The following is a 27517-nucleotide window of genomic DNA, read 5'->3' as shown; positions in this document are numbered from 1 at the left end:
GAGTTTGCTAAGGCTTCTTGGTCAGATTTATAGCATCGGCCGTATATTTTCTCCTGTGTAGTGGGCTCTATATCAAAAAGTAATTTGATACCAAAGCTCTTCAGCTAGGGGTGGGTACCCATAAGTCCCTCCTCCACAAATGATGGACTGTTGACTGGCCTGCTCTTGTGCAGGTCTTATCTAGACAGCCACAGTGACTATGAAATGATTTCATAGTCATGGGTGTATTTAAAATAGGCATTGCCTATATTGCACACAATAAGTGTATTGTCTCAGTTTGACTATTATTGTAGCTAGCAGATTTGGGAAGAGAGTCTGTATGAGGAATTATCTAGATCAAGTTGAACTATGTGCATACCTGTGGTGGGGGGTTGCCTTGATTGTTAGTTGATATAAGATGACCCAGTTCAATGTGGGCAGCATCATTCCCTAGGCAGAAGGTCCTAAACAATATAAGGAAGGAAAACTCTAAGTAGAGCAAAAAAAAAAAAAAAAAGAAAAACAAACAAGGATCTGTGCATTTATTATTTTGTTATTCTTGACTGTGGATGTTAGCGTGAGTTTCTGTGTCGACTTTGCAGAGAATAAGAACTATAATATGGAATTGGAAACCAGAAAGCTGTTTCCTCCCCTATGTTGTCACAGCAACAGAAATGAAGCTAAACACTCATCATAAGGGCTTCTCGTAGCTAGAGAATAGCAGATGGTATGAGCGGTGGCTTTCACCAGCTACTTTGTTGAGAATAGAGTGTACAGAGTCATGTACAAAATCAAGGACGGCTGTCAAAACATATATCTTTCAATAGAACGGTCAAAATCATGGGTCATGTTGATGATTACAGCAGATGGGCCCATGAGAAAGAGCACGGGATGCAAAGATCCAGAATGAAGGGTCATAAGAACACTGTGATGAACAAGATGTAGAGTAGAAAAGAGGGAAATCATGGCTCCTTCTAAGGGATCTGCCTGAGCAACTGCAGGATGCAGTTGTCGCCACCCATACAGGGAAGGCTATCAACGGTGAAGCTGACTTGGCTAATAAAGACCAGGAGTTGTTCGGAGCATGAAGTTGAGATATCTGTGTCAAGTCAGCAGAACTCACGGGGAAAGTATGACCTAGATATGTGTGACAGTCAGCAGTCTGTCAGAGGTATTTAAAGTTATAGGCCTGAAATGAGCAGAGGTCAGTGGGGGGATGGCACAAAAGACAGAAGACAGTTGTGAAACAGTCTGTCATTAGAAAGCCTTGACAAAACAGAGGAGCCTGCGGAGGAGCGCAAAGCCCGGACACCTCTGTGCAAATCAGAGGCCACTGCGAACTGGAAAGTAAAGTAATGGTAAATAAGTGGAAAAGCCATTTCAGAAAGGAAAATGATATGTTTGGTTTTCTATTTGAATTATTATATTCAAATTAAGATTTTACTTGTTTGTATGATTTTTAATTAAAGAGTTTCACACAGGCCTCCAATGTGTTTTGATCCTATTTATCGCCACTCCCAACTTACCCTGGGTAGCCGCTCTCATGTCCCCTTCCCAACGTTCTTTTCCTTTCTTTTTTTAATAACACACCAAATCTAGGTAGCGCTGGCCTTATAGGCATGTGTATTCTGTCGTCCTCTGAAACATTTGATTTTAGAACAAAAGTGTATTTCACAAGTCTTCACCGTTTGTGAAAGTGTTTAGTAAGCTTCTGCCTATTGCATTTTGTGCATCCTTAATAAAGCAAAATATAACCTTGCTATGTCCTCTATGACTTCAGTCCTTGAGCAACTGAAGATATGTAGGAAGTCAACTCAAGGCAGTATCTGTGGAGAGACGATGACATTTTTGATAATTTCTACACTTGCTTTATTTATACCTCATTAGGTACACATTTTTCAGCAATTTCATTGAATATCTCTAAAGTTTTCCACTTTGTTTTTAGACTAGAAGTATTTCTATTTCAATGGTGTATTGAATGTTTAAATAAAATGCATTAATTATCATGATGAGAACATCAGACCTAGAAGATTTAGGAAGAAACACTAGTGATTTTTGAGTAAACATCTTGAGAACGGAAGTGCATGGGTAACAACTCCAGGCATTTGGTATATCCAGACTGGGAAGATGACATGAAGCCTCTGCTGTTGGGGTGAGAGGCGAGCTGAGAGGGGAATGTTCGCTCACTGGGCACTAAGAGTCACAGTTCCTGCTGTGACATTGAACACTTACCTCTCATCGGTATTCATTGTGAAATACCATGTCAAATTCCTTGCAGTCCTTACTAACATAAATTCATTTATTCTCATGACTATTCTCTGTGTATTTTCCGCATTTTGTGGAAGACATGGAGGGACAGCAAGACCAGAGACATTTACCAAGCTCACAGAGCTAAGAGAGAGCTGAGTCTGAGGCTCAGACCCAGGGCTGTGTGCCTCTCAGGGGACTCTCGTAAGCCTACTGACCTTTGGAACTGTATCATAACTTGTCTATGACATTGTTTATAAAGATAAAGACAGTATAGAGAACTCTAGATGAACGGTTTCTGATCTTCCTGAGTTTTTTTTTAATAGCCTGAGAATCTTTCTGAAGGAAAAAAAATCAATAAAATCGAAAAGACTGAACTACAGCAACGATAAATAGTTCACTCTGTGTGCTCCCAAAGAAACCGTGGTGAGCCTGGGAGACCAGTATCTGCTCCAGTACAAGAAGGCTCAGTTTAATGTTGATAAGATAGCTGTCCTTTGATGTACTTTTAAAACCTTCATATCTGCTTATTTTATTTGGTAGCGTTGCTTGGTTTTTTTTTTTCTATAAAGACTGTTTGTAAACTTCCATCTCTTTCTTCTTCGAACAGATGCTCTCAAGATACCTTTAAGAATTTCCGTGGGTGAAATTCAGCCAAGCAACAATTGTTCTGACGACTTCGAATGTGAACACACAATATGTGCTTTAAATATCCGCAAACAGACATCTTGGGATGATTTTTCCAAGGCGGTGACTCAAGCTCTGACAAATCACTTCCAAGCCATCTCTTCTGATGGATGGTGGAGTCTGGAAGATGGGACATTTAATAACACGACTGACTCCTGCATCGGTCTCGGCCCCAGCAGTATACAATCCATCACGCTAGGTATAACCAGCCTTGAAGTGAAAAGAAAGTTAAGCGTCTGGGTTTATTTATGCTTGCGGGCTTCGTAACCTTACAGTTCACTGATAAAATACATTCCAGGCTGGGCTTGTGGCAGCTGCCAGTGTTGAAAACCTTGAGCCTTCACAACGAGCTGTTACATAACGTAGCCTGCTAATATAAAAATACTTTGATGTCTCAAATAATGTTAGGGAATAAATAACTTGAAAGCCTTTGATGGAACTTTGTCATTACTCTTGTGTTTGAGGTAAGTGCAAGAAATTAAGCACACTACAGATGCTTGCTTATATACAGTTTCTGAACATAACTCCAGATTTGCTCTCAGGCTGTGACAGTTGCGTTGTGCTATGCTGGTGCCTTACCGCCATGACAAGGGTCCAGTGCCATCTCAAATAGAAAGACATTCTTTAATGAAGATTCTAACTCCCACATGGGATGGGTCAGGGTAGTAACTGCTTATTTCTGCTTGACAGGCATGACAACTTAAAAAGACGAAGTCTGTTTTCTGAGCACAGTAAGTGCTCACAAAACATCTCTTGCCCCTGGCTGGCTTCTTTCTCCTTTGATCCAAATTAACATCAATGAGAAATACACTTTCCAAGATGTGTGCTCACCACTTTAGGAAGAGTCCACACCAAAGCCACACTGCACAACTACCTAGGTATTGGAGGGCTTGCCAAAAGGCACAAGACTAACGAGCAAAGAAGCCAGGATTCAAATCACAGGCTCTCTGAGAGGCAAGCATGCACATCCAACCATACCATGTTTAAAAAGAATGGTCAAAGCGAAGGAAAGGCAATTTTTTACTATTGCTTTTATGTATCTGCTTAAAACATGGTGGGCTTTTTGATGTTAGCTCATAAACGCAGGTTTACGTTAAAATACATTCTCCCTAGCTTCAGAGCAAGTTGTTTATAACAACATTGGCATGATAGTTAAAATATTGTTATGGAATTATCATTGTGTAATTTTAAAATTCCATTAAGAAGATAAAGCATGAATGATTCTCAGGAACACATTATGTCCCCCCTCCCAGCAGTTTGGGGCCGAGCAGGCTCTGTGCCGAAGTCTGACACATAAAGACACATAAAGGAAGGGGGTGTTCTGGAAGAAGTATCTCTGCAGCTGCTCTTGTCTGGCTAATCTGGAAACTAGTGACAGTAAATGGACATTCCCAGCAGCCAATGAGTGTGCCTCTGAACTGTGGGTGCCGGGGAGCTGAATGTTCCTCCTTATCACAGAGATCACAGAGTTGTAGCGTGCCTAAGTAAAATTTCAGTTCCAAAAGTCACTGAGTTCTGTGACCAGGGACTTAGCTTAGTGCCTTTCTATAGCCAGTCCATAGTCAATGTTATTTTTAGTGTTCCAAGAGAATTTCCTGAGACCACGATGTAGGAAGTTGAGGTCAACTGAGATGCAGAGGGTTGTACAGGTGTTGAGGTCATAACTGAGATAATCTTAAATAGATGGTCTGGGACTCTGAAACAACACCAAAAAGTTCTGGAAATCTCTGGAGAACAGATGATGAAGGATCAGATGTTCTCCAATGTCCCCAGACTTCGTGAAGCAGGCAGTGGTTTAAGAATATGAGAATTTTGAGCACTTAATCTTGGAAATAATCTGGCTCATTAGATTTTCTATAAACTACTGTTTTGAGAAGTCCGTAGAATTAGCACCTTTCCTTTAAACCTTTAACAAAAATGTCATTGTGGAGTTAATTCCCCCTTACATGACCTTTGACCTCAGAAACTCTAGCTTCTTTAACATCCCACAGAGGATAACGTGTTTGCCATTTTGGAAGCATCATTTGGGCTCTCCTTGACGTTCTATTTCCCTTTATTCAACTAGGAAATATGCCATGGTCAAGTGGCCAGAGCTTCCCCCAGCCGCCCTGGGACTTCATGAAGAAGAAGAAGGTCGAGCAGGTCACGGTGCTTTTGTCAGGTAACGAATGAGATCGCAAAGCAGGGTGATGCTGGAGGGTGTGTGCTTCCCTCACAGCTGGCTCTCGGACCAGTCCCTGACCCTCAGAGATGCTATCCTTGTGCTGCTAACAGTGCTTTTGTGACCCCCACAGTGAGCTTCTTAGATACTTCTGAAATATCTGATTAAGGGGAGGGGAGATTTCCGAGTCTTCTTTCTGTCACCCTTGGTTCTGTCTGCCTGGCTCACAGATTCCTGCAGCATTCATTGCGTCCCTCATTAGAAACAACCTAAAGGCAGCCTGGTATAGCGCTAGGAGTGACAGACTGTGAAAACAGATGTCTGCTGTTACTGTCGACTATGGTCTATGCCTGGTCTGATTATTATAATGGCATACATTAATATTGAGAAAGCATCTACTATTTTGTATTTATGGCGTATTACAAGTCTAGTGGTTTTAGCAGTCCACTAAGGTGTATTTCTGCTTACTTCTAATTTATATATAGTACTGAGTCTCAGACTGATTTTCTTCTGTACTGCCCAGTTATTAGTATATGATATATTTTCTGTTTATCAGCCCTGAATTCTAAAAGGCTGCTGATTTCTTCATGTATTTCCCACACGTAGGAAAGGACTTTTAAAAAAATAAGTGTTGACTAAAAGTTTTTTATATAAATTATATTTTGGCAATTTTTTAAAAGTTGAGTGCTCACTCTAGAAAACTTATTTCAGTTCAACCAATGTGCTGAGAGAATGGTAGAACTTGGAGTAGGGACAAAACCTAAAGTGAGATCCTGAACTTGTACATTAACATTAGGCAAGGCTGAAGGTTTGCAAAGATTGGTTACCTGTGACAACTTTTGCTAATAAACAGTGATGCGCAGAGCCCAGGGGCCAGCAGGCACAGCTCCGGGGTTGCAGCTGGGCTCTGGAGGGCCTAGCTATAATTGCTAAAATAGTCAGTGGGCTTTCTTAGGGGAGACAAGATTTAACTGTGGAGCTGTGGTTCCCAGGGGTACTAGCTGTTTAGTAACGAGTGAACAGGTATCAAAGTCACTCTGATACTTCTTGCTGAATGTCACTCCTAAAAGTCCACAAGTGTCCTGTTTCTTTGATGCTAGCTTGCATGGTGTCTTGATTATCTCTGTTTAACAAGCAAAGGCCAATTTTTTTTCTTCTTGTATATTTCTCATAGGTCCCCAAGAAGGCTGCCTCAGTAGTGTGACTTATGCATCCATGATCCCACTTCAGATGCTGCAGAACTACCTCAGGCTGGTAGGTTGGCACTGCCATCATCACTATTGCGACATCCATCAGGTGGTCCATGTAGATAAGAGTGAGCCTCCTCCACCTTGCGTTCTGGGGTTATGATGGTATTTTCCCCAACACCCTTCTCCCTGGTAGACTATCCATCAGAGGCCTGGATTTATGTCACTAGGATCCAGGTGTCCATTTCTTTGACCCAGAGAGACAACCAGTAATTCCTAAAGTGTTTTAACTTGGGTAGGAATGTATTACATATCCCTTAACAAAGATGTGTCATCAAATCATAGCCATAGAAAGGAGTAAATGTGTATATCAAGATAACTTACTATAAGCTTTTATAATTTAGCATTGAATAAATAAGTTCACACCAGTTGGAATATTGATTTGGCCTCCTTTCCCTTCTTTCCAGAAACCAAATAATTAGAGCTTAGACAAGACTGAAGGTTTTTGTTGTTTTGTTTTTTTTTTTTACACACCTAACTTGCAGCAGGTGAGAGGTCTGGGGAGGGGAAACAGCTAAGATGACAGCTCCAAGGTCCCACCATATCCTTATGTTGCCAGAATTTTAGGTCATGCCCCTACTGAGCTGGCAAGTGTGTCCTGTTGTGTGTAACCGGGTTCCCTGTCGAAACTAGGCAGTGTGTTGCTAACAGGAGGAAGAGAAATGTGATCGTCAAGGAGAGCCGTAGATTTAGAGAGAAAACAGCCAAGCATATATGTTGCGTTCATTACACACTTCACAGATATAGATAGAATGGCAAGTTTTATTTATTCATAATATCCCTGCAAGACTGATAGTTACCTCCATTTTAAATGAGTAAGGCAGAGAGAGGTTGAACCATACACATAGAGGGCAAAGCAATACACATAGGCACTGAAGGAACCCAAATTCTGGAGGTGCCTGAGTACCTCGTGTCTGAGTGAGGTCTACTGAAATGAATATGAATAGATAAGACAATAATAGGAGCTCTACTAGTTAAAAATAGTTTGACTGAACTCTTTGCACAAGCTGCTTCCATTAGATGTAAGTGAATGTTTTTGTGAAGCCATACATTGATTAAGCCAGGCTGGTAGTCTGGGCCCACCTTGTACAGCAGGCAGCTCAGGCTTAAGCAGACCCACCTGTCACTTTTCTCTCCTCGCTTTTGTTTGTCCCCACCCCCCCACCCCCACCCTGGCAAAACATCAAATGAGCCCAAGAGGAAGAGCTCCAGCTTTTTCCTGTACTTAAAAGAAAGCTGAGGGTGTGGACCCCTGATTGTTAAAAATATGATCCGTAGGCTGCAAGTACAGCCTCGTCCATCCCCCTTGCAACATCTCTGTAGGAAGCTTGGTTTAAACCAAGGGCTGAATTGTTGCCATCTAAAACTATGACAAATTTAAATATCCTGAAAAGCTTGATGTCTTAGTTAGGGCTGCTGTTGCTGTGATGAAGCACTGTGACCAAAAGCAATTTAGGGAAGAAAAGGGGTTGTTTTACTCGGTTTCATATAGTGGTTCATCATCAAAAGCAGTGAGGGCAGGAGCCAGAAGGCAGAAGCTGCTGCAGTGGCCATATGGAAATGATGCTTACTGGCCTGCTCAGCCTGCTTTCCTTTAGAACCCCAGAGGATCAGCCCAGGAAGGGCCCCACCCACAATGGGTTGGGCACTCCCCCAAAGATTGCTAATTAAGAAAATGCCTTACAGGCTTGCCTACAGCCTCCATCTTTTGGAAGCATTTACTTAATTGAGGTCCCCTCCTTTCAAAGGACTGACTTGTGTTGAATTGACATAAAACTAGCCACTATGCTTTATTTTGCAACACTTTGTTCCATTAACTAGATAACCACACCGGTGAGCTGACAGGGAGGATGGATTTGTAAACACAGCAGAGCTAAAGCTAAGGCAAGAGGATTGCTGTAAATTCAAGGGCGGCCTAGTTTCCAACGGTGTCACTCTATTTCAAAACAGAAAAACCAAAACAACAGAAAACAGAGAACTGCTTTTTATTTGACACTATTGAATAAGTACTGGCTTTTATAATTTCAGTCCACTAATATGTATACTGTGTGACTTTGCTCATATAAATTGTAATTTCTCTTGTGCTCCCCTTATGTCTTTGTATCTATTCTATAAAAAGGGACCTCAGAAAATGGTCCCAAATTATAAAACACAAAGGAATCCAGCTTTGTTTTTTTCCTCTTTACATCCCAAATGCCATTTATATAGACTTCTAGATCATTACATACATTCTCACCCCTTTGGTAGGTCTTCTCACATTTCACATATTACCAGTTATTGATATTAGTTTTTAATCTTTCTCATCAAATAATATACGTGTCCACTATTTCAAATCCGCACAGCACATACCTGGGGGTGAATTCTGAGCCTGGTGAGAAAAGCTCAGTGAAGTTGACGGTGACCACCATGCATGCCAATATGACAGTAAACGATGCTTCTGAAACTGTATGTCAGAAGAGGCCAAATTGAAATTCCAAACTGAAATGACAGCTGTCCCAGTTTGGTTGGCAGAGTAAAGTCCTTTTGTTTTTCCGTTCTCTTTTGTGTTTAATGTCTCAACATAGTTGGCCTGAAACTGTCTCTAGGCTGCAGCTCTTACTCAGGCTGTCTATGACAAGGGTAACACCAAACAAAAGTTTCGGTTTTATTGCCATAAAATACCCCAAATCTGAAGCTGCACCTCAGTTGCCATAGAGACGGTTATGGAGACCACAGATCTTGTATCAACCCCCATTCTGTGGAGAAACATTGTAGAGAGGGGGAATGACAGAATGGACGGGCCATTATCCAGGTTGCTCATTTCCAGAATCTCTACGCGCGCACAAAGTACTGATTGACATGTGATCCAAAGATGCAAGAGTAAAGAGTAAAACGGATTACTAGAAATCATGATAATGAGGCCAGTATTCCTTTACTAATAAGCAAAAGTCCTGCACCATAGCAGAATAATGTTATTGGCTACGACTCGGGCTATAGTTTTAGAAGCTGAATTTTATTTCATTTTTCAAGCAGATTTCCTTTCAGCACAAAAACCTTTCTCCCGCCAGTGCCATCCCAAACAGTATTAGCTCACTTCTCACTCTTTCCTGCTGCAGAGCCCTCTGCTGGCAGCATGAAGCATGAGCCACAACTTGACATTACACCTAAGAGTCTGACATTTAGAGAAATCCGAGATGATAACATTAAAATGGGTGAATAGCTTTTTATGACCAAGTTTTTCATATGGATAGCAATGCCAATGGATTAACTATAATTTGCTTCGATAACTAATCTTTGTTTAAGATTGTAAATGATAATCAATATACCTATACATTATTGGATCCAAGAAAAAAAATCAACAAAAGAATTGATAGTACCCAAAATGAGAAGAGATTATTACTGGAATGTATGTGTTAAAATACAAACATTGGGAGTTCCGTGCATCTGTTTTCTCTTTACCTACATGGTAAACGTGTTTGTTTATTTTCTATTGTACTTCATGGGGATATCATCGAGTTTAAACATAAGGAGTGTTTTGCTAGTTAAAGGCCCTTTCAATAAACTCTGAATTGCTTCCTGTCCCTTACTCCCTAGAAACGAGTATGTGAGAACAGATGAGGTGTTGATGTTGAAGATAGCTTATCTCTGAGGCTAGATCTTTTGCTGCTTTATGAGTTCAGAATCAGCCTGCAGGAAGTGTAGACAGCTTGACAGGAGAGTCGTAATGAATAGAACACTCTTGTTTTCAGAAGTAAAACAAGATTAAATTCCAAGGCCAGTTCAAAATCTCAGGGGTAGAATGTTCAGTAAATCTGGAAATCTGTATCACATTTCGCTGGTGTGAAACAATCCATTCCTTGTGAAAGAATTTCTGTCCAGCAATTCATAGTGCTTTGGGATTAATTTGGAGAGCTGAGAGTTCTGGTTTAGAATTGCACCTGGCTAGCAATTTCTAGTCCACAGTTTTCCACTAAGGTGATTTTTGAAAAGTGATAAAAACCTCAGAAAAACAGAACTGAGATCTCTATTATGCCAGGTTTTCTTTTTCTTTTGGGTCACCAACCAGCTCCCAGATCATGACACAGAAACTTCTTATTAGTTATGAATGCTTGGCCTAGCTTAGGCTCACTTCTGGCTAGCTCTCTTAACTTAAATTAACCATTTCTCTCTATCTACCTTTTCATTGAGGCTTTTTACTTTTCTTTCCTTCTGTATACCTTACTTTTACTGCTTCTTGTGTCTGTCTATTTGGTTTCTGCCCCAAATATGTCTCTCATCTCCCTCTTCTCACCTTCTCTCCTCTTGTTCATATTTTAAGCCTAGATTTCTCCTCCTACATATTATCTCTGTCTGCCAGACCCGCCTATTCTTTCTCTGCTTAGTTATTGGCCATTCAGCTTTTTATTAAACCAATCAGGTGCTTTAGGTAGGCAAGGCGAAGAAAATGCAACACATCTTTACGTAAATAAATGCAGCATGAACGAAAGTCTCTATATGTAAAGCATAACACACCTTTGCTCAGTTGCAGCATAAACAAACATGACACATCTTTATGTAAATATTCCGAGGTACTCTGTTAGCAAGAATCCAAGACTTCCCTGCTGCCTTTAGAGTATTCGGCTCACTTCTGAGGCCTCCCTGAAATCAGAAAACACTGTCACCCCTTTCTTGTTCCTAATTCCCTGTTTCCTGTTCCCAGTGATTAAAGCAACTGCAAGATTGACATCAGTGAAAAACTGAGGAGCTAGGCTCAGCTTTTGCTGCACTGTGAAGTCTCCTCTACTATGTCAGTGTGAATCCTTTCATATCCGTTAGGAAATTTAGATTCACCTGAGCACGAAGTTGATGAAGATTGGTGAGACCGTGCTGAGTCCTGAGAGGTGCATTACTCATGAGCACTTCTGCGGGGCTGGAGACAAACAGCATGAGCTTTAGTTCATCCTTGTGTGCTTCTCTGTCTTGTTGGGCAGCGGATCCTGCAGTCATTGCTGGACCCTATAATTAGCAAATTACAGACAGGAGCCTAAGGGGCCTCAACTAGCAAAGTGAATCCAGTCATGGGACCCACCTCCTGCCTTTTGTAGCAATTTCCCCCCTAGGTTTGGAGCATGTAAACAATGATAAAGTGTTACTGCTATCTCTGTAGCAGAATACTATCATTCTGAATATGCTCCTTTGACAAATGTCATAGACTAGGTGGCTTACAACAGATTCTTGTAGTCACACTCTAGATAAGAGCACCAGCAGATACAGTGGGATGAGAATTTCCTGGTTCTAGGTAGTGTCTTCTTACTGTGTCCTCATATGGCAGGAGGGACAAAGGGTTTTGCTCTGCTACTTTGCACTGATACCTCATGTCCTAACTAAGATTACTATTGCTGTGATGAGCCATCATGACCTAAATAAGTTTAGGAGGAAACGTTTATTTTACTTACACTTCATAATACCATTCATCAGTGAAGGAGGTCAGGGCAAGAGCTCAAACAGGGCAGGAACCTGGAGTCAGGAACTGATGTGGAGGCCATGGAGGATGCTGCTTACTGGCGTGTTCATTGTGACTTGTTCAGTCTGCTTTCTTATAAAACCCAAGACCACCAGCCGAGGGGTAGTACCACCTACAGTTATTCAACTGGTTTTTGTTTTTTTTTTATTTTCGAGACAGGGTTTCTCTGTAGCTTTTTTGGTTCCTGTCCTGGAACTAGCTCTTGTAGTCCAGGCTGGCCTCGAACTCACAGAGATCCACCTGCCTCTGCCTCCCGAGTGCTGGGATTAAAGGTGTGGTGCGCCACCACCACCCGGCTCCAGTTATTCAACTGTTAAGAAAATGTCCTACAGGGTTGCCTATAGCCTGGCCTTATGGAGGCATTTTCTCCATTGAAGTTCCCTCCTCTCAAATTTGACATCAAATCAACCAGCCCACCTCTTAAAGCATCACTTCCTAATTTTCACACTAGATCCAGTTAGCATTTCTGCATAGGAATATGAGGGGGCAAGATCTTAGCCACTGAAAAACCAGGCCAAAAATATGGGCCGCTCTCCAGAATGCAAAGAGATAGAAACCGAAATCAATTCAAGAAAATTAGTAAAATCTGACTGAGGGTGATAAAGAACAGCACTGGAAAGAAGTTGGACAAGCTAAGGAACTAGTCGAGTAAGTGAAAATGCTGCAGTGTAGTGAGTCTGTACCCAAGTCAGCAAAGAGGAAAACTGAGATAGTGAATATCCAGTGTTGTGGGAGATTAACTCAGGGAGCTCTCAGCGAGTTAACCTGAAGGTTAGAGAAACAGGGATAAGACACGATGAGAGATGTCCTCACGAAGAACAGAGAGAAGTATTGCTGGTGTTCCTTAGAAATATAGAAAGCCAGTAGGTATTATCAAAAACATAATGGAAGAAAAGTTTCTTAAGCTATAAATAGATGATAGATAGATAGATAGATAGATAGATAGATAGATAGATAGATAGATAGATAGATAGATGATAGATAGATAAAAAGACCCAACTGTGTAGATTCTATCTAAGATGGAGAGAAACAGGTCATAACTAAACAAATCTTATCAACATTTTAATATAATCCCATACACTCTTCAGAATTCCTAGTCACAAATACAAGTGAGAACAGTTATACCTCAGTAATATTCTTCGATTATAACTTTTTCCAGGATTCTTACAGTACTGTAACATCTCAGCCTCGGAAATGAACCTCAGCTATGCTTCCTAGAATAGTCTCTCATGTTTCTGGAGAAGTCCCTGCCTTAGTCTTGGTCCTTGCCTGCATGTCTTCTGTTAGCCTGATTGGCCACCAACACCACAGAAATCAACCTTGCCAGTGCTGTGTTTATCCTATGGTTTTTAGATCCTTACACCCCCTTGGCAGTTATAGCCACCATTGTGCCTTAAGTGAGGCTTAGCAAGTTCTTACTAAAGGTTTACCCATAGCAGAATAATATTTAACTTCAGAGAAAATTTACTCATGGCCAGCAGAAACATTGCCTTTCATACTGTAGTACCCAGTCCCAAGCTTGCCAATAAGGGGACTCTGAAGAATGACCTTTTTAGCCTATAGGGTGACACCTTGAAGGTGCTTCCCCTACCCTGAATATACTGTGTAGCTTCTGTGAGCATGTCCCAATTTCCTGGAGAGGGGAGGCACAGTTCAAGTTTTAAAAGTCTTCACATGCCTAGCAAATACTGCTAAACTTAAATAGCTTTATTCTTTTGGATGCCTAAGGATTATTGGAAATTCTGTCTTTGGGTACCACTTTTTCCCTTGTCAAACTAGCATCTTCACCTGGGCTTCTTCTTGGTCTGAAACAGGTTGAGCAATATCATAATGTCATTTTCCATGGCCCGGAAGGAAGTTTGCAAGACTACATAGCACACCAGGTTGCCCTCTGCATGAAGGTATTGTGTATTTTCACACCATTTCATTTTCTGTGAATACTGGGAAGAATAGAGAGTTGATGTCCCTGCTTTGTCATCACAGCACAGACAGATGGCTGCAGGATTCCCCTGCGAAATCGTGAGAGCCGAGGTGGATCCAGGCTTCTCCAAGGAGCAGCTAGTAGACGTGTTCATCAGTAGCGGTAAGGCCTTGCAGAGAACTGGCGTGATCTTCGCAGAGCCATTCCGGGAAAATCTTTATAGTTGTGATGCTTTTTCCTTTCTTCCCGTTGGTTAAATTAAAAAATGACATGAAAATTGGAAGCCCAAGTGAACAATTAAACAGTATTTCTGTCAATGCCACTGTGCTAATTGGTCATCTTGAGTTTTCTTCTTTATTTTTATAAACCACTGGCTGTTCTAACATATGATTTGGCTGTCTACAGTAATATAGTAAGAGAAGAGGTAATGGAAGCTGCTCCCCTTAGTAGGATTGCATATTGCATTTTGATATCACCTAGAATTGCTGCTGCAAGGTGATACAGCAAAAGAGATTGATGTGTAGTAAACTTTGCCATTCACACATTTCCTGCAATGATGTATTCATCATCCTCATACATGGAGTAACTTCTGTCTGACCATTGGTGTGTCATTGATTAGCATTTTTTAAATACATTACACGCACCAGTTAACTCATAGGATCTCTACAACAGTGCTCCGCACATAGTTCTGTTCCCACAAATAGGGTAGCAGAACCACATGTAAACATGTAAGATGAATTATCCATGAGGCCTTTCATCGCTTGACACCCCAAGTTCACCACAGATGCGGTCAACGTAACCCCGCAGGGCACAGCTGTGAGACATAGCTGAAATGGGCTCAACCTCGGTGCCAAGGCGGTCTAGCCACAGGCATAACTGGAGGAGGAACTGTAAGATTCAGAGAGGAGAAGTTGGGACATTGTGCTTGTGAATAGAGAGGGCTCTTCCTTGTCTTTGGAGCTGTGATGAACGGTGTTACCCCATGGATCAGGACTCAACTATAGACCAAGCTTAGCAGGATAGAAACCACCTTCGATTTTTAAGTCATGAAATAAAGTTTAAAACAAATTTGGAGACCAACTAAGGCTTCTTTCAGCCTCACAGTACCCTTTGAAAGTAGGAAAATCTCCTAGAATCTTAGTGTCTGTCCGTCGCACCAGAAACCAGGAAATAGATACAGAACACTATTTTCTTACATACTATTTCAATTGTAGATAACATTTGTTAGGTTCCACTCTTGTATGCCCTATACTAAAATTTTCTTTGTAACTGATCATTCAGTGTCCCTGCTTAGTAATCTGGAAAGCACTTGAGATGATGTTGTAGGTTCTCTCCGCGGATGCCACAGCAATTACAAATACAGAAAGAAATCCCGTATTTGGCTTAGCGACCTATAAGGATCAACAGTTTTCTTCAATTTGTAATAACAAAGTGAAGATCAAAATGGTGATGTTTGTCTGCTGTGCCTTTGACTACAGTGACTGTCAGCAGCATGAGTACTTTGGGTCCCTCTGTGGCCTTTCCCTCTTGGCTCTAAGTTCTGCCAAATCTGCTCCTGCTACGGCTGCTGCTGTTCTCTGTACCCCCTCCCTGCCCCATCATCTCTTCCTCAAGTGGCTCTGAGGCCTCATTAGCCCTCTTCATTTTCCTTGCTGCTGCTGCTTCATCACATCCTCCTCAGAGGATCACTCTAGGAGACAAAAACTTTCATAAGTTCTTCCTAGTATTACACTCTAAAGACTCAAGAATAGAAATTGAAATTCTTAGAATGCTATGTCAAGAACGTTGTGTCTGGCATGTCATCTTATGCCTATTTCTCTGGATGCTTACAACTCCCTTCCCCCTGCTCATTCTTTCAATAGGACCCACTGAGGTTGACTAATGGCCAGTAAGGAGGTGGTGTGGAATGCACCTCAGTGGAGTAGGTGGGGCTACCATGACTTCTGAGCAGTGCAAAGCATATCCAGTGAGCCCCAAGGGTTCATGGGTCTATGGGCGTCTGTGCTTTCTTTATGCAGAAAGAGATATCCAGGAAGAATCTTTTGGTGGTGGCGGGCTGATAGAAGGCCTCAGGGGAAGGGAAGGTGGATCTATACAGCTAAAAGGCCTGCTGTACCCTAGCTTTCAGAATAACAGGGTTATAAGACTTGTCTGTCAACTGCACTGTTGCCTTTCTATCAAGAAGTGCAAGTGATCAGATGGCATTATAGAGGCACACACTGTTATCTCACAAATGTTCTATGTGCCAGTGGGTCTTAACCTTAGATAAATCCCTTGGATTTGGCCAGCATTGGAATGGTGAGTTTTATCTTCCACCAAGCTATGCATGTATTTATTCTTGTCTATGTGTCTAAGAGGTAAAATGTAAAGACAGCCAAAAAGAATGAATAAAGGAGCAGAAGAAGCAAAAGGGGCAGAAGCTGAATAAACTTGGCTTTAAGAATCCAAAACTTGGGCCGGGCGGTGGTGGCGCACACCTGTAATCCCAGCACTAGGGAGGCAGAGGCAGGCGGATCTCTGTGAGTTCGAGACCAGCCTGGTCTACAAGAGCTAGTTCCAGGACAGGCTCCAAAACCACAGAGAAACCTTGTCTCGAAAAAACCAAAAAAAAAAAAAAAAGAATCCAAAACTTACATGGAGAATAAAATGGAGCCGGTGAAGGAAGGAGTAAGAAGAAAAGAGCTCCAGGAAGCATGAAGGGGCTCGGAGAGTGGCATTAATCACTTGTGTCGTATCGTTCACGATGACATTTTCCTTCTCGTTTTACCTTGCGGGAGAGTCACATCCATGACTCTGTTGTTTGCTAGGAAAGTGTGAATCCATACTGCCACTGGCTCGGGAACCTCTGCAGTGCAAGGTATGACGCGGGGTCATCGAGACAAATGGGGTTTTAAATTCTATGTGACACAATGTGGGGAACAAAGAAAACCTTAAAGGCTAGATCGGTATTTTCAAATAACACTGAATTCCTTGGAGAACTCTTCTGTTTAGAAGTAAAGAACCGAACAATATTACTGTCGTAATGGTAGATGAATATGCTAATCAAAGTCTCTGTAAATGAATCTACCTCATTGGGCCCTGCCTGCATCACCAGAGACTCTTTGAAGGTTTTGCCTGCAGTCAGTTCCCATTTTGTCCCACTGGAGCTTTGTCCCTATAGGGACTGGAGTAGGCGGTGTACAAAAGGGGTTATTTTCAGTCCCCAAAGGGGTGATTATAAACTTGGGGTTTAGCGACAATTGTGGTATGCTATTTTCAGACTAAGCAATGCTGCTGTTGAAACAACCATGTAGGATTTTAATTGAAAGTTATTCCAAGCAGAGGCTTAGATCTGAACCCCAGTATCCAATTAAGATTGCCAGTCTCTACAGGAGAGGAACAGGGCCAGGGCAGTCTACGTTCGGAAGGTATAAAGAATAGTTTCAGAAGTGAGCTTTGAAGTAGCATAGAGCACAGGGGTCTCAGAGGGTCGGATTTCAAGCTCCAGGATAAAAGGAGTCCACAGCCAGAAATGAAGTGCGTGAGTGGCTTTCATTCTTGTCTAGAAATCTGCCAGGCTGGGAAACCTTCAAACTCAAACTTCGGTAATGAGTTCTCACTCTCCTCTGAGATTCGTGAACATTTGGATATGCAACTGCGCTAAGTGATCTGAGCTAGGTATGTGCTGTTTCTCTAAGAAACCAAGTTGGCTGGTTTCAGAGAGATGGATGAAAGAAAGTGGTCACAGGGGGAAGACAGGGGCTAGGCGGCCAGCAACGTTAAAGACACTTTTCACCAGTGGTACCCCCACTACCTTGATGGGACCTCATGACAGACCAAGAAGGGCATAGATGAGGGAGACACCTATGAACAGCAACACTCACCCTTAATTCTGAGAGTCTGCTGTACATTAAGTCAGCAATGCAATCTCTCCTAGTGGATCAAGAAAATGAACCTGTCTTTCCCTGCGCATCTTCCTGTGCTCTTGCACATCTACAAGTTCAGTTTATTGCCAGTGTGATTCCACCTCCTTACTCTCTCTTTATCTCTCTTCCATGGCTGTTGCTCCTCAGCTCGGAAACATCAGACCTGACTCCCCCTCATCTTATTCGCTTTCCCGGTACAGCGATGGCCGCGTGCTCACTGCCTCTATGAACTATACTGCCTCTTCTTCGGTGGGAAATGCAAAGTTGTCTTTTGAGTTTTCTCTCTGCCCACCTCTAAAGGTGGGAGGTGGACTTACTGTTTCATCTCCTAATGCTCTTGTACTTTTATGGGCCTTGGTAGAGGCCTTTTCTTTTGCCTTCAGCACATCAGTTAGAGATCTTGTTTCTTTTCTCGTTTCTTTCTTGCAACTCTCCTGACACTGAATGAGACCTCTTTACCCCCATCCTGAACCGTTTCTTTATCCCTAATCTCAAACATTTTCACTGATCGTCAGCAGTGCTGATGAATTCCCTCACATTTCTCTGTCTTCCACAGCTCATGTCTGTCCCTAGTGGGCAGTGCAGCAGATCTAGGCCCTGGCAGGACCTTCTTGTCACCGGGAACATTTAGGGAGTGCCAGTGTCCAGTGCATCTGAATAGAGATTCATCAAAATCACTGGTAATGCAGGGGGTGGAGCATGAGAACAGAGTGTAGAGCAGCTACGCCACAGAGATGAGGTGGCTGCTTGAGCCCATTGAATTAGTTTGAAGCCATTCGCTCTGAATTCCCCACCCAGACACTTCTCTCTCAGTGTTGATTCAATATACCAGAGACTGAAGTGTAACCAGCCAACGGAATTCGACGACCACCATGTCTTAAAGGTAGATGGCCTTCTCACATCTGCCCGCTGCTAAAATACCACTCCTCATACTAACCCTCATCCAGAATGGCTTCCTTCTTCCGCTCCCCCGAGACATAACCATTAAGCCTGTAGCACCCGTCACAAGGAAACAGTTGGATGAACATTTGTTGAAATGTAATTAAGTTTTCCTGTACATGCTGGCTGGCACAGCGGCATCAGAGCCCTTTGACAAAGCCTTACACCTAACACAAATCGGAGGAAATCTGCACTTCCTCAGAACTACGTTACAGGAAAAGAAATGTAAGCCATTGGATAGATAGGTTGTGGTCTTTTGTTTTTTATTACTAAATAGAAGAGGTCTATTTATTGTTACCAATTATAAGTTTCCTTCCTTCCTTTGTTCGTTCGTTCGTTCCTTCCTTTCTTTCTTTTTCTTTTCGGAACAGGGTTTCTCTGTCTATCCTTGGCTGTCCTGGAACTTGCTCTATAGACCAGGCTGGCCTCTAAGTCACAAAGATCTGCCTGCCTCTGACTTCCTGATGCTAGAATTAAAGGTGTATGCCACCACCACCCAGCCCAATTATAATTTCTTTTTTTTTTTTTTTTTTTTTTTAAGTATAACTGTTAGTTAGTTCATTTTATTTTTGAAATCTCAGAGAAGGAAAATGTTGCAGGGAAGCTACAATGGTGTGCTCCATGACCCTCACACTAGGCGGTCTGGTACAGTGTGAGCAGGCAGATACTGTAGGGATGATCTGATCCGTGTTTACCCAGAAGACATCTTGGAGTCCCTTATTCCTAGCAACACTTCCATTACTACTGGATCCCCGCTGCCGGCCCCTTTCTACCTGATCACATTGACCACATTGTCAGCGTGTCAGAGTCAAGGGGTCTGGTTGTGCTGTCTTTAGGTTTCCTCATACCCTCTTGATTTCACGTGCATAATGGAGATTACAGGACTGGTAGAGTGTGTGGTGTGCTTGAGGACTTGGGCATGCCTTCTGTCGCCACCAATAAATAAACCCATAAACAGCTTCCAAAATACCTCGGACATAGTAGGAACTCTCTTGGTATCTCAGAGAATTTTAGTATTGAGTATTATTGAAACAATTTTAATAATTTCCCAAAACCAAAGAATAGAATATTTTAAAATGTTGGTGATTATTATGTATCCCAAAACAAATTAAGCCTATGATGGTACATTGTCACTTTTTATATGATTGATACCAATTTTAATAATCTACTGAAACAAAAAATATTATTTTAAAATATTGGTGATTATTACATATCTCAGCACAAACTAAACCTATAATGGCACGTTGTCACTTTTTATATGATTGGTATCACCATTGCAATGGAACAAACAGGAAGAACGTCATTCACAGTGATGGTATTACCACCTACCACTGGAACTTTGATGGCACTCCAGGCTCTATCCCAAACACAATCCAGTCTGTTAACCCTTCGCTTGGCCATGGAGATATGACTAGCAATCATGGAAAATAGAGTTAATTTTAAGAAAAGTAGAACAACAACATAAAACTCCAAAATTTCTAACAGCAATCAACAACTAGCCACTAATCATGGAAAATCAATTTTATAGGAAGAGTAAGATTAAAATAGCTAATGTCATTCTTCAAAATTAAAAATCTTTTCTAGACTGAAGATCGAAACTTAACACGTTCTGGGGAGGACCTAGGACGTACCACAGGGCAGGGAACCCTGACAGCTCTTTGGACTGGAAAGGGAGGGGGAGAGGAGTGGGGGGAAGGGGAGGGGGGTGGGAGGAGGGGGAGAAGAGTGGGAGGAGGGGGAGAAGAATGGGAGGAGGGGGAGGGAAATGGGAGGCTGGTGGGAGGAGGTGGAAATTTGTTTTTTTTTTTCTTTTCTTTATCCTCCTTTTATCAATAAAAAAAAAAAATCTTAAATAAAAAAAAAAAAAAAAAAAAAAAAAAAAAAAAAAAAAGAATAACTTTTGCAGAGAAGAAGTCTGGCTGTAAGAAGGCACAAGAGAGTTAAGTAAAGGCCACAGAACAGCAAATTTAATACCACAGTTTCTCAATGGATTTTCTTAATTGTAATTATCTCTTCCTCAGCTGATATAATATTTGGTAATCTTCACACTACAAAATATTCTTCTCTTGTAGTAACTGAACAAAAGCAAAAAATATAACCCAATAGGTGGTAACAATAAGAAATTGAAACTAAGTATGGATCTAATTTTTCAAGAATATATATTCCTGTTCAACAGCCGTAAGTGGAATATTCCAATTATAATTTCTTATACTTCTATAGTATACACATGCGTATGTGTGCATATATTACAATTATTTATTTAAGAAAGGCTCTCACTACATAGCCCTGACTCTCTTCAAACTCGGCCTGGGCCTCTAGTGCTGGTCACATACATGTATTTCTGAGGTAATGTTTGAATTTTGAGAAGCATAAGTTGTCATTGTTACCAGACTGCTGTATAGAAGATCACATCAGACGATACTGTGATGCCCAGCCCCCAGTGCAAGGAAATTGAGAGATGGCTCTTATTTCTAGCCTAGTTTTTAAAGATGTTTAGCTGAAGAGGTTCACTTACATTGTTCAGGGATTCTTTTGATAATGAAAATCCATTGTAGCTATAGTGATGAGAAGAAAGTACAGAAGTTTCTCCCATGAGTGTTCATGACAAGTAGAATCTTCCACAAGTGCTTCCAATTGGTTGTTCCTCACTGAAGGTTAACTTGACTAGGACCGAAACTTCTGAAGTTTTCTAAGAAGTTAAATGCAGTCATTTCTTATTAACTGTCATTTAGGAATTGCTGTTTTTATATTTTTACTAAAGCAGAAACGACATGGTCATCGCCAGGCCTTGTGTTGAGTAGGTTTTGTATGCAGGCTTATTTGCTCCCTGTTAGTAGAAAGTTCCCACGGAACTCACATCTTTCTGCTTGGGTTGATATGTAGTCATCTCTGCTCATCCTGAGTGGGAGGAAGGGTAAGAATGGAGACGCTGGATTTGACTCCCTCCTCAGCTGTTTCTGAAACCTTAATCTGATCACTTCTGAGGGCTAGGGCATGCTTACTTCTCCAAAGCCTTGCCTATTCAGGCTATGAACATCTTATATATGTATGATTTAAAGGACATTTAAGGCTGTTAACCTTTGATATTATGAAACATACACAAAACACCACATAAAGATAACGATCAAAGAATAATTTTGACTAAGTTAACCATTTAGCCACTGAACAAGCCGAGAATTTAAATACCTTCAGCTTCCAGAATGTGCATACATGCCTCCTCTTGCTCACAAACCCTTGCTTGCAGCCACATCACTCTCATTTGTATAATAATTTTTTAGTATTTTTGGAAGTGTTAAGGAAAGAACCTAGGGCCTCCCGTTCACCAAGAAAGCATTTTACTGTAGAGCCCCACCTCATGGTTTAAATGTGTTTTTATGGTCTTGTTTCCTGCTTATAAATCTACAGATTAAACATTTTTCAAACTTTATATAAGATGAAATCATATTATATATATATATACATATATATGTGTATATATATATATATATCTTTGGTGACTTCATAATGTATCATTTGTGACAGCTTCCTGTGTTCTCAGAGTTGTCATTTCCAGTGTGGAAATGACAATTTTATTTGACCGAGCCCTTGCTAGTGGTGGTGGGTGGATGCCGGGGGTTTGCTGTGTATGAGAGGTGGCATGCTGTGTTTGTTTTCAGCTGTGTTGCATAATGCTGTGCAAGTTCCTGAACCTGCAGCTGTGACCCTCCAGTATTTTCAGAGCGTGCCCAGCACACGACATTTCCTGTGAACACTGTCTTCTTAGGTTTACATCTTGTGCCACTTTGTGTAGGCTTTGCAAAAGGCATTGACCTCAAACTTTGCTTCTGACCGCAGCTTGTCTGATCCCAGTGAAACAGTCTCCTATTAAGAAGAAAATAATCGTCATCTTAGAAAATTTGGAAAAATCTTCATTATCCGAGTTACTGGGGGACTTCCTGGCACCTTTGGAAAACCGCAGCACTGAAAGCCCGTGCACTTTCCAAAAAGGTAAAGGGTGGGGCGAGCTCGCTAACAAGCCAGGTGTGGCATCATCGCCGCTGGTTGGGCCTAGGCTTCGTTAGAGGTTCTTAGCGTTTTATTCGGGAATGGAATAAAAGCCCACATGACTCACAGAGTGGTGGGGAAACTTTACTCAGAACCAATAGTGTAGATTAGAAAGGATACATCTTTAAGATTCCTGCTGAGCCACATGAGTGAAGCACAAGGGTCCTGATTTTTGTTTGAGGTTTCTTTTGATGAAACCCAAGGGAAGTATGAGCTTGGTTGCTAAGGGGTGTAGCATGGGTTGTTTTCTGCTTTGATGAGAGGATTTGGAATATATAAGCTTTTCTCATTCTGCATGCCCCTTCCCACAATGCATCTGATTTTATTAAGAGGTCCAATTATGCATAGGTATGAGAGAGTAAATAGGGGATTCTCCCTCAAAGTTCACCTGACATGATTTTAACGTCCTGTGCAAGCACCCCAAACCCTTCTAGGCTGGAGCTGGCTTTGCTCATAGTTCTCGGGTGGTATTCCAGGATGGGTTAGGATAGAAAAGGAGCCTTCTCAAGGGTCCTGCTAAGGAGAGCAAGTTAGTTCCATTCTTTCAAGCAGGTATATCGCTCAAGGTAGGTTCAGGTTCTAGGTTGCTCGGCACATTGTTCTGAGAGAAATGTGTGTCTAGCCCAAGCCGCGGGGAGTCCCAGGTTGCTACGTTATTCCTTGTGCTTACACATCTTGGTGTACCTCCCATCTTTCTGTCCTCAAAGTACAAGTTACATTCCCCCGTGTTCTTGATTTGCACTGGCACCAAGCATAAATAGCTGAGGCTGAATTATGGCTTGGCTTCTTTTAGGAAACGGAACGTCCGAATGCTATTACTTCCACGAGAACTGCTTTCTGGTGGGAACCCTTGGCAAGGCCTGTCTCCAGGGTTCTGACCTGCTGGTGCAGCAGCACTTCCGCTGGGTGCAGCTGCGGTGGGATTGTGAGCCCATTCAAGGCCTGCTGCAGAGGTTCCTGCGAAGGAAAGTGATGAACAAGGTAACAAACCGAAGCTGCCACCTGCCAAGGTGGGAGGGGGAGTGTCTACCTGGGCTTGAGTTCCAGCTTACAGTGTGGTCCAGGCTAGGATCCTCTGTGAGCATCTCAGGGCTGAGCGCGAGCAAAGGATGTGGAACTCACAGCAGCCTCTGCACCGAGCCAAAGACAAGAACATGGGGATGGGTTTCCAGTTCCAATATTAGAGAATGCATGTCGAAATAGTAATGTTTGGGGATAATATCATGTATAAGAAAGAAGTTAACAGTTTTTACTAGTGTTATCAATAGCTCTTAAGGAATCCCACCAAGCTCTGAAAGTTATAAAGTGTTTGATCTGAAAATTAATCACTGTACTTAAAGAAAACTCATTGATGCCTTAGAGCCAGAGGGCATCACCTTACTGCTTATGCCATTTTAATAGACGCCTTTTACACAATGGTGGGAAATGGCTAAGTGTGCTTGTTTTCAGAATAAAAATATTTAATGTTTCTCATATATAAGAATAGTGCTGTGTTGACCAAATATAAAATATTATTATTTAATAGTCTGTGAATGGACTGACATCTGAGCATCAGAGTAGATTTATTACAACAGAACTTCATTTACTAGAGTTTTCTCCTTTAACCCCATGCACAGGCAGTGTTAAGAGAACTTCATTATTTTAACAATATCATATTCTAAGCCACTGATAACAAAACAGCTCTCCTCAACCAGACGGACCTTTGGCTGTCCTTTCAAGACCAAGATGATACTTAACACCATGCCCTCTCTTCAAGGCATGTAGAGGCAGAAATTAGAGGATAGTTACATGTTATGTCAATTTCTTATTACCACGGAGAAAAGCACATCTTCTAAAGATTAGCAGAATCCTACAAAGTTTCTCCTTAATATTGCAGTGCCTATAACTGCCTACCCCATAGTTCTGGGCTATAACTAGATCACCTGTGCAAGACCCAAAACTCTGCCTGCAGTGGTTACGACAATTCTGTCAGTGTGTGGGTGTGCGCACTTGTGCGTGAGTGTGGGGAGGGGCAGACGGGAAGATGACCTTTGGTCATTCAGTGATTTGAACCGGGATCTGAAATTCCTGGTTTGAGAAATCTTCTGCCTAGTCGTGAATATATTCTTTTTGCCGAAGCAGTCACTAGGTGACCTCAGTAAGAAGAAAGAAAAGTAGGGTTAAAAAAAAAAAAACAACCTACAATCTGAAGTTTTTCAAGTTACTGATACTTTCATTAATATTAGCACTGTTAATAATCATGTGCCTTATTAATTAAAATAATTAGTTTAATTAATTAAGATTTATGGTTAATAATTACTAAAGGTAGATTTTAGTAAGTGTTTTATGTCCTTAGCCTTGGCACACTCCCTGCCAGCTCTCTGGTAAACAGAGCAGCAAAGGAGCTCCTGCTGCCCTTGTCCACGGCATCTGCAAGTGGGGTATGGCACCGAGGAAGGGGGCAGCAGAAGAGTGATATGTTTCGTTTCCCAAGCATCACTTCCAAGGCTAATAAAATAGATTCCCTGCAGTGAGCACACAGTGGGAACAAGCGATCACTCCAAAATCTTGGAGTGCAGAAAGCCGAACCCTTGAGGCATTTAGAGGCATGTTTGCATTTGATAATAGTGTCTTCTCCCAAATCTTTCAGAGATGCAGGAAATATATCTTTCAAGATTCTAGGCTTCTTACTAATATTTAATAAAAATAATTATATTTTTAGAGAGAAGTTAACATTTAGCTCTAATTGCAGTGCTGCTATTAGGATTCTTGCTAGAAGAAAAGTGAGGGACAATAGTTTTGGCTTTTTTGTTCTTTTTTATTTTTTAAGGAGGATGGAAGTCATAAAGGAGGCAAAGCTACAAGTAGCCCAGCATAGCAACTTGGCTGAACTACTGTTAACCATGACAAGGTCTTTCCGTCTTCCTTGGCCAAATCATCCCCTTCATGTAGCACTTACCAATGTTTGCATTCATCTTCTGTAAATGATACTTATTTGTTCTTTAAAATATTCAAAATTTAAGCAATGTACTTTGATCATATCCGTCCACCACTCCCTTTCTTATCTCACACCATGCTTCCCTCCCAACTTCCCATCCTCTATTTTCTTGTTAATAACACATTCATATGTTTGAATGGAGGGGACAGCCATCCACGTGGGCAGGGGCATTTCCCCAAAGCAGAATGATGTGCCTTTAAGAAAGGCCCTAGCAAGTCATCACTCTTGCCCGGTGATGGAACTATGGTGGACAGTTTTCATTCAAGAGAAATTTTTAAATATATCACTTGATGTATTTTAAATGTAAATATCAAGTGATGTATTTTAAAACATACTCGGTGCATGGGAGTTCACCTACCCAGATGGCTCTAGGTTGAAATGCCGAAACTCTTGTCTTTGTATGTATAAAGGTATCAAGATTTCATAGTTGCTTTAAGGGATGTTTTATAACTTAATTAATTTTTTTAAATAATTTAGTTGGCCTTTAAAACTTTAAGAATTTTTGCTATCTTGCAAATAAATCTTCCTAAATACCCAATTAACCCATAAAAAAGACCAGAAAATTAATATCACAAATCCAGTGATTCAAATGCTTTCCCAATTCTTGTATTCTTTTTATAGACAGTAAAGTTTTATTTTAGCCACACACTAAAAACTCAAGTCGCTGCTGCGAAGTGGCAGCCTGCATTTCAGTCAGGGAGCTTGGTGAGGGTCTATGATCTGAACTCAGATCTTTCTCAATAAAGCGGGAACCAGAGAGCTCCTTCAGCAGTCACTGTGTGTGCCGCTTGCCTGAGCGCATGCGAATGAACTGAGCTTACCTGACTCAGATATATATAACCCGAGTATTGGCACTTCACCCTGGACTAAAGTCAGCTGATTAAGATGTCACCCTTCCTGAAAGGTGGAGCTATGAATCCGATGACCACCACCAGGTTAGACCCAGGGCCCAGTGCTGACTGAGTGGGCACAGCACTAAGATGTCCATGCCAGCAAAGAGGTGGGTGTGGAAACGTAGGAGGTGGTAAGCAGGAAGGCCTCTCTCATGGAACACTTTTGGGATGAGCTGATCTCTGCTTTAAGTCTAGCTGAGGCTGGAGAGGGGGCTTCAGACAACAGATCCCCAGTTGCAGCAAATCTTGAACAAAGGAGGAACTGTGTTGGGGCTTGAAGCCCAATATAACAGGAGAGCTGGCACCAAAGCAGCCAGCTTCAGTTGATAACAGGTAGCTTGGTCATTTGTGGAAGATCATCGCTTTTTCACCCATTTGTGTGTGTGTGTGTACGTGTGCGTGTGCACACATGGAAGCCGGAGGTCAGATTTGCTGCTATTCTGTAGATGGTGGTCACTTTATGTTTAGAGACAGACCTGAAGCCTCTACTGGGAAGCCTAGGGTCTTCCCAGTAGATTAAGCTGGCTGGACAGCAGGCCCCAGGAATCCATCTGGCCATGGCTCCCCAGAGCTGGAATTATAAGCACATAGCACACTTTTTGTGTGGGTCTGGGGATTGAACTGATGTCTTCATGCCTGCATGGAAGCCCTTTACTGACGTCACCAGGCACTTCACCCATTCTGCTATTTGGCAACAATACCAACAACCATTTTCTCTGTTGCGTACAGAGTACTATTTCAGACTCTCCCAGCTAACAAGTGTCCTTCATATCCTGCAAGAGATGAGCTCACATTCCATCTCATTTTTTTTCGTTTTGTTTTTTGTTTTTCGAGACAGGGTTTCTCTGTGGCTTTGGAGCCTGTCCTGGAACTAGCTCTTGTAGACCAGGCTGGTCTCGAACTCACAGAGATCCGCCTGCCTCTGCCTCCCAAGTGCTGGGATTAAAGGCGTGCGCCACCACCGCCCGGCCTCCATCTCATCTTTTAGATTTCCTAACTGCTCTGTACTTAGACGATTCTTCTTTTGGATAATGA

At 41.8% G+C, this 27517-nt stretch overlaps 1 protein-coding gene across 4 annotated transcripts in view; it reads left to right on the top strand.

The window, feature by feature from the left end:
• Nucleotides 1-27517, top strand: part of Cttnbp2 (cortactin binding protein 2) — a 154505-nt gene that overhangs the window by 107414 nt on the left and 19574 nt on the right. For all 4 annotated transcript variants that reach the window (XR_012908571.1, XM_075953866.1, XM_075953867.1 and 1 more), the window contains 7 exons: nucleotides 2837-3112; nucleotides 4979-5074; nucleotides 6249-6328; nucleotides 13618-13704; nucleotides 13787-13886; nucleotides 22403-22555; nucleotides 23406-23593. Coding sequence is in view for 3 of the 4 variants with exons in the window: in XM_075953866.1 (XP_075809981.1) it covers nucleotides 2837-3112; nucleotides 4979-5074; nucleotides 6249-6328; nucleotides 13618-13704; nucleotides 13787-13886; nucleotides 22403-22555; nucleotides 23406-23593 (980 nt within the window). In the remaining variant the exon portion in view is untranslated. The remainder of the gene's footprint in view (nucleotides 1-2836; nucleotides 3113-4978; nucleotides 5075-6248; nucleotides 6329-13617; nucleotides 13705-13786; nucleotides 13887-22402; nucleotides 22556-23405; nucleotides 23594-27517) is intronic.

The sequence above is a fragment of the Microtus pennsylvanicus genome, chromosome 19, assembly GCF_037038515.1.
Source record: "Microtus pennsylvanicus isolate mMicPen1 chromosome 19, mMicPen1.hap1, whole genome shotgun sequence".
NCBI classification, from domain to species: domain Eukaryota; kingdom Metazoa; phylum Chordata; class Mammalia; order Rodentia; family Cricetidae; genus Microtus; species Microtus pennsylvanicus.
The sequence above is the reverse complement of the archived record's forward strand: the minus strand, read 5'-3'. Positions and strand labels throughout refer to the sequence as shown.